The sequence below is a fragment of the Camelus dromedarius genome, chromosome 2 (assembly GCF_036321535.1).
Source record: "Camelus dromedarius isolate mCamDro1 chromosome 2, mCamDro1.pat, whole genome shotgun sequence".
Lineage (NCBI taxonomy): Eukaryota > Metazoa > Chordata > Mammalia > Artiodactyla > Camelidae > Camelus > Camelus dromedarius.
This window is the reverse complement of record NC_087437.1, coordinates 21,446,866-21,460,805: the sequence shown is the minus strand read 5'-3', so window position 1 is coordinate 21,460,805 and position 13,940 is coordinate 21,446,866. Positions and strand designations below refer to the sequence as shown.

The window sequence follows — 13,940 nt, the reverse complement described above, 5'->3', positions numbered from 1 at the left end:
TGGCAAGGGAATGTCTCTGGGTAAGCTGTCTGATTAGATAAGCTGGTCTTTGGTATGAGAAACCACTCCATTCTTTTATTTATTGAACATTTATTTGTTGAGCACTTGCTTTATTCCCAGTCAGTGCTGGGAATAAAGAGTTTACATGCCATAATCACTTGAGACTTGCTGCGTTGCCGTGCCGTGAGAGTCTCCAGTGGGAGCAATCAGACAAGTCAACCCATCATTATACTTGTGTGATAAATCCAGTGAACAGCCGTAGTATTAAGCAACTAGTAGTGTGAGCTTTCCCAGAGGAGACAACATGTCATTCAGTTTTGAAGAGGCTAGCAGACAACCAGATGACGAAAGGATAGAGGTGAGTGGTCCACTAGAGAGGGCAGCTCATTGCAAAGGTACTGCCCAGTTACAGTGCTGGTAGGATGAGAGCAAGACTTGAGGCTGGAGAGGTACATGAAGGTGTGGTTGTGGTGGCCTCGTAAAGAGGAGTTTGGACTTGATCTTGAATTCATTGAAAAGCTACAGAAGAATTTTAAGCCGGAGAGGGACATGGATAGATCTACATTGGAACAGATCACTTTGGCCATTGGTGACAGGATTAGTTGGGAGGGGATGTGATGTGGGGAGGCCAGTTAGAGGGCTCTGTAGGAAGCAAGATGGCGCTTGGGACACTGGGACTATTTTCACGTGTTCCTCTATGGAAGGGAGGAGTGTTTGTACAAAACAGGATATTTTTACCCTTAAAAGTTTAGGCTAATATTTAGCAATGAAAGTTACAGATCCAAAAAGCACAAAATCTTGATAAGTTCAGCTTTATTCTACTAAAAATCTGTTAACTTTGAATAAAATTGAAACAGTCACTCTCATTTATTCATTGATGTTTGATTAATTCAAGTTGAAGAAAATAACTTTTCCTTAAATAATCATTCCCATTTACAAATTTAAATCCCTTTGTGTGTGTCAACTCTTTTAATATAGTTGATTTATTTTTAATAATTTCACTTGTCTAACTGAGCCAACTCAGAACTATAACAGCAAAAAATATTCTCAAGTACTTAGACAACTCTTGAAGAATGAATAAATTAAGCTTATAATTACAGTAAGTTAAATGCTCATAAGCATTCTAATATTATTTATAAGGTTATTCAAATTCTATTTACACTTATCACCTTATAAGACTAAATACGTCAAATTCTCTTGGACATTTAAAATACTTTAAATAACAAACACATGCAGATTATTCTTACACATAACGCAGTGGCTTAGTTGTATCTCCTTCATTCTGTCTATATTTAATTTCAAAACTTTTCAATACAAAGGTACTTCAGTAACCACAGGGAGCAGTTTTACCTTCTCAGAACAATCTGAAGTTTCTGGTTGGATTACTTCTCTCTCAGAAATTTGAGACCTGAAGGCTATGCAAATCCTCTGTATTTTCAAAATTCACCCAGAAACTGGGCCTATTCAATACAAACTTAATAAAATGACTTTTAAAAGTATGTAAATAATAAATTCTGAAAAATAAGAATTTTGAGAACATATTTTCATGAGTAGATTTATCTAAGTATAGTATACTAATAAAAACTATTTTTAATCTTTTAATAACGTCTATAAATTAATTAATATCTTTAAATATAGACAGTCTAAAATGCTGATTTTGTAAAAAGAAAGAAAGTGACCTATCAGAAAATATTAGAAGAAAGAATTTTATGTGTCAGCCTTATTGGTAAGAGAAAATGTATGTCTTGAACACTTGTCAACAGGTTAATACTTGACTAGATGAGGTGTTTGTACCAAGTTTATTAACAAGACATTGCTAGCATTTCAGACCATGTATGATCTTCGTTATAAATGTGTTTTCTTGCTTTTTTTTTTTAATTATAAATCACATGATCCTCTTTGTAAAAAAACAGTATATGCCAGAACTACAATTTTATCTTGAACTGGAATTTAAAAGCCTTGTATGAAATGCAATAGTTTAAAAAAGAAACTATTTCTTATATTAATTCCCAACTTGGAGTGTTATACATATCCTAGGGAGCTGCTTCTTACCTCAGAATATATGACAAAAAGTTTAATTTATCTTTGGTGTTTTTAAGTTGTATAAAAAGAAAATACACCATTTCTTACTTGGATTTTTTGTTGTTGTCCTCAGTAGCAAGTCATGAAGTGAAATGACAGGGTGTGGTTGCTCTAGAAGTGATTTGAGACCCTTCCACACAGAAATAAAGCTGATAGTTAGAAACCAAAAGATTTGTAAATCCTGGTGTATTTATTCCTGAGGAGTAATAAATCTAACAAAATTCAGAAGCAGCAAAATTTCCCGGGTTGCATTCTGCAGGAATAACTGTTTCCCTTAGCACTCGTTTGCATAGCTTTGTGGATATACTTGATGGACTCATTATTGCCTTAAAAACTTGAGAGTAAATTTTTTCATCTGTAGGGTTTTGGACTGACAAGGAGGAACTAAAGAAACTGAGGCAAAGTGAAATGGTTTTCAAGCCACAGAAGAAATGGCAAGACTATGAAATGAGCATGGGCAGCTGGGTCAAAGCAGTGAGACGCTCCATGAACTGGTACCACAAGTTATAGCACTGCCGGGATGGTGGAAACGGCTGGTGGCTGGGGCGTGCGATGAGACGAAGCTCCAGAATAATGGTACAACGATGCCTGAGAAGAAATTTAGACTGAGCTTTGCCACCCCAGAGAAAAAGCATTGCTTTTTTTGGTGGGGGGGGGGGAACTCCTCATTTCAAAAAATCTAAACCTTGGTAAGATTGTAAGGCCACAATACCTCAGAACTTTTAATCTCCTGTTTTGTAGCAAATTCCAAAGGACATTAGCCATTTCCAAGCATGTTTTGACAGTCACGGCTCCTCCTCCTTTTTATACTGGGCCAATATGAACATACTTCTTTGCTATCTGAGTTAATAGTTCTGGGTCAAGCACCATTTGTGTTTTGCTCCAAAATTATGTGAAAGTGTTCCCTAATTCTTTAAAATTAAGTGAGCTATTTGAAGTCTATATAGCTAAAAAGAAAGAATAACTGAGGACATGTGGGATTTTGAAACATTAATGCCCTAATTTTTTAAACACTTAAAGCCATGATTGTTCAATTTTATATCCAAGTATGAGCTCAGTATGTCTTTCTCAGATAGGCTTATTTGGTAGTCCGTTCTTTCCTTGATTGGGCTTAAGAGATAACTCCCTTAATTTTTCCTTATTTAACCAAAAATTGGAGCTTTCTTTAATACTGAAAAAATAGTTGTAGTTAATAAAACTCAAAAGGGTATTGATTCATAAGGAACAAGAAAAGGCTAGACTTTACTTCTTAAATAGCATTTCTTTCAAAAACTGGCTAAAGTATTAACATCCCATTTTTTTACAAAGTGCAGGTAGTAAATATAAATCTTGCCTTTCTTCCCCTGTCCTCCCTCTTATTTGTTGAGATGCTAACACAAACATCTTTTGTTTTTATCAAGTGCCTAACTGACAGGGCTTAGTTTAACGGAAGTGACCTAATTCACTGGTGACTGAAGAATTGCCTTCGTTGGGGTATTTTACCTACCCAGGTATTTTTTTCATTTTTCTTCCACTCTACTCATCTCTCTGAGATTTGTGCAAGGGAGTAGCTGCCAGAGGTGATGGGAGTGTGTTCATGCTAGTGACTGCCCCTTGGCCACCGAGCCAGACACCCACGGAGAGGAGCAGGGAAGATTCTACACGTGCAGATTCCCTTGCTGGAAACAAGGTAGGAGGTGTAAGAGCTGGGTGTGGCATCAGGCCGGGTAACATTTTCCTAAGGCAAGTTGACCACCTTCCAACCTGTTCTCATGTTATTCGCCCCTCCATACTTGTGAGCTAGATTCACTTTAGATTTGCAGCAATAATGTATTTATTTCTCTCTGGGTCAGGCTTATCACGTAAAGTCCTACTGTTAAAGAGCTAGCTGTTAAGTAATAATGTAATTTAAGAGGTGACTGTTGTAGGGAATTTTGCTGTTGCCGTGGTATATACCCATTTCAGACAGGTAATAGATATTAAGATTCGGAAATATTTTTGTTAAGTGTAGGCGTTTTGTTTAATAAGTCAGATCCCCTTATGTAGATAATATCTATTCTTGTTTTCATTCTTTCTGCTTTCCACGTTGTTTACAAAGCTTAGTGGCCAATTAAAAGCTTTCTTATCAAATTCATATGGAAGCCACTTCGTTTTACTATTTCTTATAGATTCTGCTTCTCAATGGGTATGATTTCCATAGGAAATAACTGTCTTTTTGTATTGGGATATGCTCAGTTGTAACATTATTAATACTTGAAAGTTTGTTGGTTCATTTATTTTCTGCATTCTTCTTTCTACTCATAAAACCACAAAATAAAGGAAAAAAAGCCTTTAGATAATGTGGGAAAATACCTTTGAATGTCTTTCACTGGAATTGAGCATCTCAAAAATCAGTGGCAAATTTTTTTTCTTCTGTTGCCCTAGAAATTAATGTTTATTTTTAATATTTCTGGCCTTTTTTTTTAAGTAACACAGTTTATTAAGTCCTTTGTCAGATTTTACCTAAATCAGAAATGTGTCCACTTTTGCTTTTGTGGTTGTAGAAACTGTTCGTTATCAAAATCAACTGAGAAAAAAAAATCATCCTATCTTTCAGTTTTTTTTTCATGTGTATGCTAATAATTCAAGTTAAAAAAAATTCTATGCTAACATTTCTCGGCATATTTTATTTTGTCACTATGGATCTATCAGAGTTTTTAAGAGGTCTGTAGCTATCTTATCAAGGAGAGGAATCTTCCTGTACAATCCTTAGAGTGGTACTAATTGCTTTTATACTGTAAACTTAACTGATTTTTAAATTTTTGTATGTCCAGCCATGACATGGTTTCTCAATCTCTGCATCATTGACAACTGAGGCTAGAGAATTCTTTGTTTTGGGGTGCTGTGCATTATAGGATGATGTTTAGCAGATCCCTGACCTCTACCTGCTAGCTGCTGGTAGCATTCCTCTCCTTATGGTGGTTCAGAATGTCTCCAAACACTGTCAGATGTCCCATGGGAGACAGTGGCCCCAGGTGAGAACCACTGATGTAGTCTGTTGGAAGAAAATTGAAGACTCAATGAATGTAGACTGTCTATCATACTCCTTTTCTCTCTGCCTAGGAAATGGTTGTTCGCAGAAAAGAAGTGGTAGTCTCTTAAGATAAATAGAGCTTCATACTTTGCTGGTTAATGAGGTAAAGAAAAAAAAATCTCATGTTGTCATTGTCTTCTGCTGTTTTTATCCACCCACCCCCACCCCCAGGTCTGTATCCTCTGCGGCCTTAATGAGTGAGTTTATGATTTCAGTATAGAATTAGTGTAGTCTGCAGATCATCTTTGATTTGATCTGCCTTCTTGTTTCTGTTCCATCTCTGAACAAAGGAGATGATCACTCCTTTTATCTGCCTCTGTCCAAGCCTCCACCAAACTAGAAGTTTCCTGAAAGCAGAAACTGTGTCTACTTCTGCAGAACTTGACTCTGTGCCTTCATATTTGTAGCATGAATTTTTACTTTGTGTTTATAAGTGCAACTTTCTTTTTGCGTATACTTTTTATCTTTGATCTTACATATTGATGTTACATACATTTTTGGATAGGGAGCAGCTTACACTTTTTGCAAAATGTGTTTTGTTGGATTAAGAAGGACTACTTTGCTATAAGAACTGTAAGCCTAATACTTTTTTATTTTAAAATTCTTCATATGTTTGTATACTTGTATCTGTATTTGTGTGGAGACACACATAGTTATATTAACTTTCTAAGGTACAACCGGCGCCTTTCCATTCACAGGTTTTGTGTACTTGACCGCATGTGACTAACAGACTGAATCTTAAGAATGCCAAAGACTCTGGTATTAGAGGGAAGATACTTCAGAAATGGCCCCTTCTGCAAGGCACTCCTGCTGATGAGTAGTCTTTAATTAAAAATAATCTAGCTCAGGAGTTTGGCAATCATTTTAAAATTCTTTGAGGGGAGACATAGCTGGAGTTCCTCAACTTTAAGCAATTCCAGATCATCCCAGAGATAAGCCTAGAAGGCTTGAATCTACCCCAGAGGATTCTTATTTCCTTCGGGAAATTTATAGCATGGTTCTCAATTAGAATTAAAATCCCAAACACACCCTGGAACTATCTGGTCCCAGAGTTATCATCTTGTATACCCAAAGCCAGGTTGTCTGGTTAAAACCAGGCTAAATGGGTAACCCCAAAGAAGTTAAAGAGGCTTCAGGAATCACATTGGTTTCTTAAGTTTTGGGTCCTCAGAGCTATAACTGTTTTGGTACCAGCGTCTATTCTCAGTCACTGGCTATTTAGTCATCATATTCCCAGGGGACCTTTGTCCCTAGAGGGATGCACAGATGAGCTTGGGAATGGCAATGTTAGAGGCAGGAACCTGCAGAATGAGATGTTTCTGAAATTCTCTGTTACTTGGTTTCCACTGTCCGCCCCCCTCCCCCACTTTACATTACTTTTGGTTTATTAAAATAAAATGGCTATGTCTGTACAGGTATCTATTTTGTTTAGAAAATGAATAAGGTTTCCAATTTAAATGAGCCATATCTTTACAAGAAGCTGCCAAGCAGTTTTCCAGAGGAACTGCACCATGTAACATTCCCACCAGCAGTGCGAAAGAATGATCCAGTTTCTCCACATTCTCACCAGCATTAGATGTTGTCAGACAGCATTTTTTACTTGAGCCACTGAGATAAGTGTGTGGTTTTTCTCATCGTGGATTGAATTTGCATAATTAATAATGATGTTGAACATCTTTTTGTGTGGTCTTTTGCCATCTGTTTATACTTTTCAGTGAAAAGTCCGTATCTTTTGTGCATTTGGTAATTGGGTTGTTTGCTAGATGAGCTGTACCTTTTTTAAGTACTATCTTTTTTACAAAGTTAAAAAAAAAATCAGCCCAGTGACTTGAGAAGTCATTAAGTAGCATTTTCAAATCTTTCTGGGCAAAATGTATATAACATTTGAACATAACTTAAGAGTTCTCATATTCCTTCCATACTCATTATATAGTGTGGTACTCATAGCAAAAAGTTTCAAAGATACCTTTACTTAGAATGGTAAGTAAAATGTATAAATATGTTTTGTACATAGCTATCATAATGGTTCTAATATTTTTAATTTAAAATGAGCTGATTTGTATAACTATTTCAGGGTGATTTTGTGGGAAATGAATTCAAAATGTTCCTATTTGTGCAAAATAGTTAATATAGATTCCAGTTTATATGCATCAGTAAGTTTACAATCATATTTCTCTGAGATTCTTTACGTATTTTGTAGTTTTATTAAATAGTCATTGAGAACCTCGTAAATCATCATCAAGATCTATACATAAAATCTAGAATGCAGAAGAAAAGGAATCTTTTTCATAAGTATGGGAATTTCCCCCTTCCCTTTTTGTCTACTTTAACTTTTGGATTTGTTTTTAAAAATTTTTTACGTAGAAATTCTCATTTAATACTATTTCCTGTTTGGGTTTCTACACATCAAGAATGTCACAGAGAAATAAGCATATGTTAACTGGAGTTTGACTCAAGATATATTTGGGCTTGTGTTTCCTTTTTAACTGGAAGGGGAAAAAAAATGGGCCTTAGTGTGGTTAGAGAAGAAAGGTTTTCTGTAACCTTCCCTCTTTAGATCCTGTTTAGGCTTATTCTATATTCTACATTCTTTCACAAAGGAAATTACTAGAGAAGAGAGTTAATTCTTTGTGGTGGAAAAGAAAAAGAATGATACAATATGTTGTGAAAATATACTGTCTATTTAAATGTTTAGAAAAATGTTAAATAACTGGAGGAAACATGATTTCAAATACTAATTTGATGGAATTAAACTAGCAGATGTTTAAAATCCCTTATGAAAATTATCATTAAAATGATTTGAGAAACAATAATGAAACAGTGAATGACTGATCGATACATGTGTATTAAAGCCATCTTTATTATGTGTTTCTCTGTTCGTTGCTTTGCATTCACACACTTATATAGCGACCTCCCGATGGTGGTAGAGGCTTCAGTTGGACAATCTGGATCCCATTCCCTGACCAAAGCAGAGAATGAAACCACGGTTTCATTTCATAGTAGGGATTTTGAAGGATGATAAACATTCAGTTATCAGGAGAAAGGAAGGGGTTTGGCTTTGATTTGATTTTTGTTCAAAGTAATAGTCCAATGAGGAGGACAAGGAAGGGGCATTATGGAAATACGTGGAGCTGACTTTTCTGAAATTTATCTGACTATAAATTACATTAAATATTATAAAATCATTTTTACAGAATCTGGCTCATGCAAAGGAAGTTGTAGGAAAAATAAATGGGGATGACAGGGAGTGTTAGTGGATTTTTTGCTATTTAGAAAAAGAAACAACCTATTAAGTGGTGACGATTTTAAGGCAGATGCCTTAGACTTACTAAATTCCCCTTCCCCCCGACCCACCACGTGGGCAAGAGCATTCACCACCAGATCCCAAGGAGCTCTCACATCCTCTAACCCAGCCTGCAGGATTGTCCTGTCTCTCCCAGAAAGTCCTGTCTCTGTCGGCATCCCAGCTTCGTTAACCAAACTGTCAAGAGCTGAGAAGAATTTGTAATTTTACTCTACTTGGAAACTAGCAAGTTAGCCTCCCACTGTTCCATGGCTACTGGCAGGAGATATGAAACTCCTGGGTCAGAGATTAAAGTCTTTATTACTCATGATGTAGCAAACATCATGATCTTCATATTTGCACTGGTTCTCTTTGCCTCTTTACTCCTATGGTGAGTGTCCAGGTTGATGCTGTGCACACAGTGGGTTTGCAGTATCAAGCTTAGGAAACTTGAGCCTCTTGTAATGGGCTGCAAGTAAGGATGCCTGATTCTTGAGCTAGAGGAAATTTTTTTTATTATATTGGACAGGAAACAAAACTGCCCTCTACTCTGGAGGGAGACACTCTCTGTTTTGCGACAGAGGCCTCAGTGATCTGCTTACAAGACAAGCAGGAATGAGAGAGCCACACGGAATTGCCTGCCAACAATAAATTCATTATCTTGATTGTGACAGTGGTTTCATGGGTGAATACATATGTCAAAACTCACCAAATTACTTACTTTATGCATGGTTTATTGTATGTCAGTTTCACCTTAATACAGCAGGAGGGAAAAGGCCTTGCTACTTAAATATGTTGTGGAGACCAGTAGCCTCACTGTCACCAGAGTGCTTTTCAGAAAAGCAGAACTTTAGGCTTCATTCCAGATTTACTGAATCAGGATCTGTATTTGAATAAGATCCCCAGTATTTATAGAGTTTTTTTTAAATTAAAGAATAGTTGATTTCCAGCATTTAGTTTTTTAACTTTTTATTTTGAAATAATTTTAGACTTACAGAAAAGTTGTAAAAGTAGTACACCGAGTTCCCCATTTCCCCATCTTCTCCTAATTAACATCTTACATAATTACTTAAACTGAGAAATTCACATTGAAACAGTAGTATAAACGAATCCACAGACCTTATTTGAATTTTGATAGTTTTCCAGCTGTTGTCCTTTTTTGGTCCAGGATTCCACCCAGGATCCAACATTGCATTTAATTTTCATGTCTTCTTAGTCTCTTCCAATCTATGACAGTTCCCTAGTCTTCTCTCATGACCTTCACATTTTTTAAGAACCCTGGCAGTTATTTTATAGAATGTTCTTTGGTTTGGACTGACCTGATATTTTCTTGTGATTAGGTTAAGGTTCTTAATTTTTCTTGGAATACTGCAGAAGTGATGTCATGGCCTTCTCTGTCAGGAGCTGTTGCCTGTCCTCCATTGATTATTCAATTATTGACCATTTGGTCACCTCTGGCCCCACTTCACATCCTCTTAGCCCACCTTTTTTATTCCAGTTGTTGCAGCAGTCAGCTGCCCAGGTGAAACCTGATAGCACCTTACTTTACCAAATCTCTTGTTTTCTGAGCTGGAATTTCTCAGCCTCCCTGCTGGGAATACTCATTTGAACCCATTTTGTTATCTTCCAGCATGGTCAAACCTGGAAGTTAGAGAGCTGGCACTGAATGGGTAATGTTTAAGCAATGGGAAAGGGAGCCAGTATATAAATAACGCTCCTCTTTTGTTCCTTACGTGGACAATTCTGAGGTGTGTTCTTCATAGCTCCTTGGAGACTACCCTGCACCATCCAGCCTCGGGGGCCTCCAGCAGTTATCATCTCAGTAACATATCCTTGGCTTCGTCTTTCCTCCTTTGTGTCTCATGCTTCCTAGCCCCTACTCCTGCTCCTTGGAATCGTTTTCCAGAATAAGCCACCTGCACGTGAGAATTTTCTCAGAGTGGGAGTGGGGAAGGAGAAGAAGCCAAGATCTGTGTGTTACCAGTTGTTAAACATTTTGACTCTTCACCTGTGGCACATAGCTGACTCTATGGCAACTTTTACGTGTATGGCAGAGTAGAAAAAAAGATAGAAAACCCGAATGCCTACCAATAAGTAAAGGACTATGTACATTTTTTTATTTTTCACATCAGTGCAAATCAGTGAACTGCAGCTGTTAAGACAGAGGTCTTAAAATTTTGAGCAAAAAAAAAAAAAAATGCATATAAGTAATAAAGTTTGACCCCAAAGGTATGTAGTTCAAAAAGATGCAAAACCAAGAAATAGAGTGTTTGGAGTTTCATACATATGTGTCAAAAGTTATAAAGGAAACCACGGAAATTATAATTTAGAATAGGGTTGTTTTGGGGAGGGAAAGGCAGAGGGCCAAGTTAGAGAAGCACACGTAGGGGCTCCAGCAGTGTTAATTTCCAGTTTCTTAGGCTGGTATGTGAGAGTTTATCATTATTTTTATATCTCTCATAGACTTTATATTTTTAGAATGAATAAAATATATGTCATACAAAGAACTTTAGGTTTGATAAAAAGTTTACTTTTATTTTTATTCATTTTTTGAAAAATACTTTTTATTGAAGTATAATCAGTTTACAATATTGTGTCAATTTCTTGTGTACAGCACAATGCGTCAGTCATATAGGAACATACATATATTCATTTTCATATTCTTTTTCACCATAAGTTAGTATAAGATACTGAATATGGTTCCCTGTGCTATACAGTATAAACTTGTTGTTTATCTATTTTATATATGTTAGTATCTGCAAATCTTGAACTCCCAATTTAGAGGTTACTTTTATTAATGGTGACTGTGAAATCCTTCTGCTGCCTGAACCAAGTCGTTCCAGAAATGAACTCTGGAGAAAGTTGTGTCCCTCACTGAGGAAATTCCAAGGCTTTGATTCCACTCTGCCCTATTCATGTGATTAAACTGCACATAATAAAACTGTCTCTGGAAGACAGGCCTTGATTTAACACATTTTTTCTCATAAGTGTTATTTCTTTTATCTCCCTGGATGGATTAGGTGTGAAAACAGGATGCTTTAAAAAAAAAAAGTCATATTTCCAACTACCAAAAGTTGAGACAACTGCTGATCCCTGGGTTGCTAATAAGGTGTCTCTGAGGACCTTGTGACTTAAAGTGTGGGGTCTGGGCAGCACCACACCAGCTGGGAGTCTGTTGGAAATTGAGGCTCCACACCGCACCTCAGACCTGCTGATTCAGAGTCTGAGTTTTAGTAAGATCTCCAAGTGATTCCTGTGCACATTCAAGTTTGAGAGGCACTGGTCCAGGAGTCCAGTAGCTCCACCTACAGAAAGCAGCACCCAGCACCAGGAGACAGCAGCACAGTGAAATTCCTCAGGTTTAACTGTACAGATCTGTCTCTTTCATGGCTGTCCCTTTGTTGGCCCACATGTTTACAAGTAGGGTATTTATTTATGCCTCTCTCCTCTTTCCAATGGTGCTGCGCTGTGCCATTCTCATCCATTCAACAAAAACTTACTGAGCTTAAGCACCGAGGATATTGAAGTGAATAGGATGACATAGCTCTGAATCTCAAGGAGCTTACAGTCTAACAGGCTACAGACGCTAAAAGAAAATTACAAGTTTGATGAATGTTAGAAAGACAAACAATTTTATGAGAAAAGAGCTGGAGACGGGGAGTCAGACGAAGATTTTCTGGATGAAGTTTTTTTTCAGCTTAGATGAGAAGGCAAACGTAGATGAGGTGTGGATAAACTGGGGGATTGTTCTAAGCCCAAGGACTACCCATGAACGGAGCCCTTTGGACATTCATGTCTGTATTTCCAGTGCCTCGCCCTGTTGTTCACATACAGTAAGTGCTTAATAAGTGTTTGCTGAATCAATAAGTGTTCTGTCATGTTTCAGACATCTACTCTCTTGCACTGGATATAGTGGAAGCGTTCTTTTCCTTTTCAAAGGAAATAAGATCCCTTAATGGGGGAAATGAGAAGGAAGGGAGAAAGCTGACTGTTAGGCAAATTTGCTAAATTGGAACTGTGAGTGGGAATGAAAAATTGATTTACATGAATTTTCCTCCCTGAAGCAACTTGACAATTTATTCCGTTCTGGAGAATTTTCAGTTTTTGGCTTCAAAACCAAGCTGTTCCTTATTCTGAATTTCTTGGCCTGCTGTGAAACCAGCATTTAGTGTCTTTTACAGCATTCCCTGATTAGGTCATGGAAATTCACAGCTAGATTAAACCAGTATATGGAAAACTTTCACTGCCCATTTTACTTCACAGTGTTGGAAGGTGCTGTGAAATATTGACTTTTAAAACATTTTTTTTAAAACCAGTGTTATCAAATCATCATAATTGCCATCATTTATTGAACAGTTACTTTTTGCATCACATAGCAAAATCCTCGTATTAACTCTACAAGTGAGTAAATGGAGCCATATGAAAACTACCAAATATTCATAATTTCTCATGGCTTAATATTATCTTCAGACTCTCACCTGACAAAGAGGTTACACAATTCCCGATAGCCATAGCCTGACTCCAAAATTCAGCAGAGTTGTCTTTATAGATAAAGAGATACTGAGGTACAGCTCTTCAATAACATCCACCAACCACCCTTCCCCCATAGCCCAAGTGCTGCTATGTGTCTGCTTCTACTATGATTGTTTACACATTGTACTGATGGATGGTACCACCCATCTCTCCTGCTAGGCTGAGCTCCTTGGGGATGGAGGTTTTGTCTGTTTTGCTCATTTTTGTATCATTGTGCCTAGAGTGTTCGAAAATTATTTGTTGAATTGAAACTTAAAATTTCTGTGGAAATTAAATAAGATCCTATTGATTGGTTACTGGAAACTGCAAGGTGATGACTCCATAGGGGATTTTGCATTTTAGAATCAGTCCAAGGAGACTGCATCGGGCATTCCTGACTAGGACTTTATCTATGTACACTTATGCAGAAATTATCTCTTCACTCTACCCCAGAGAAAGGTCCACCCACCTCCTCTCACCTCCTCCACCTCCTTCAGGTATTTATTTGAACAGCACCTTTCCTGCCGCCTTCCCTGAGCACTCTATTTAAGACAAGCCATCCCTCAAAAACCGTCGCGGACGGATTTTTCCCCATGGTAGGTACCAGCATGTAACACAGTTTGTATTTTGCTTATTTTTGTTGCATATTGTCTTTCCCACCCCACTAAAACGTAAGCTCACACAAGATAGGCACAGAAGTAATAGACAAAATCTATTAATATTGAACTAAATGGGCAGGTATTTGGGGGTGTGAGCAGCGATTTTCTTTTCAGCTTCCACGTGACCTGGTGACCTGGCCTGGTTTGGGTCTCACTTGCCTGTGTACTGAAGAACCCGCATGCCCAGAGGTCTCTAACCCACTGAATAATTTACAGGGTACTGCACACTTGGTCCCCCACGTGGCCTCACAGTCACCGGTCCCCATCCCCCTCCACGCTTGCTTCCCCTGGAGGTGACCCATCAAATGCCTGGGGACAGAGATGTACCCGCCCTAGTTCTCCTTTTTTCTAA

At 37.5% G+C, this 13,940-nt stretch overlaps 1 protein-coding gene across 3 annotated transcripts in view; it reads left to right on the top strand.

Moving 5' to 3' along the window:
• GK5 (glycerol kinase 5) overlaps nt 1–8,001 on the top strand; it is a 59,509-nt gene extending 51,508 nt beyond the window's left edge. For all 3 annotated transcript variants that reach the window (XM_064491787.1, XM_031446718.2, XM_010976810.3), the window contains one exon: nt 2,444–8,001. In XM_064491787.1, the coding sequence (XP_064347857.1) occupies nt 2,444–2,592 (149 nt within the window). In that variant the 3' untranslated portion in view covers nt 2,593–8,001. The remainder of the gene's footprint in view (nt 1–2,443) is intronic.
• The last annotated feature ends 5,939 nt before the right edge of the window (nt 8,002–13,940 follow it).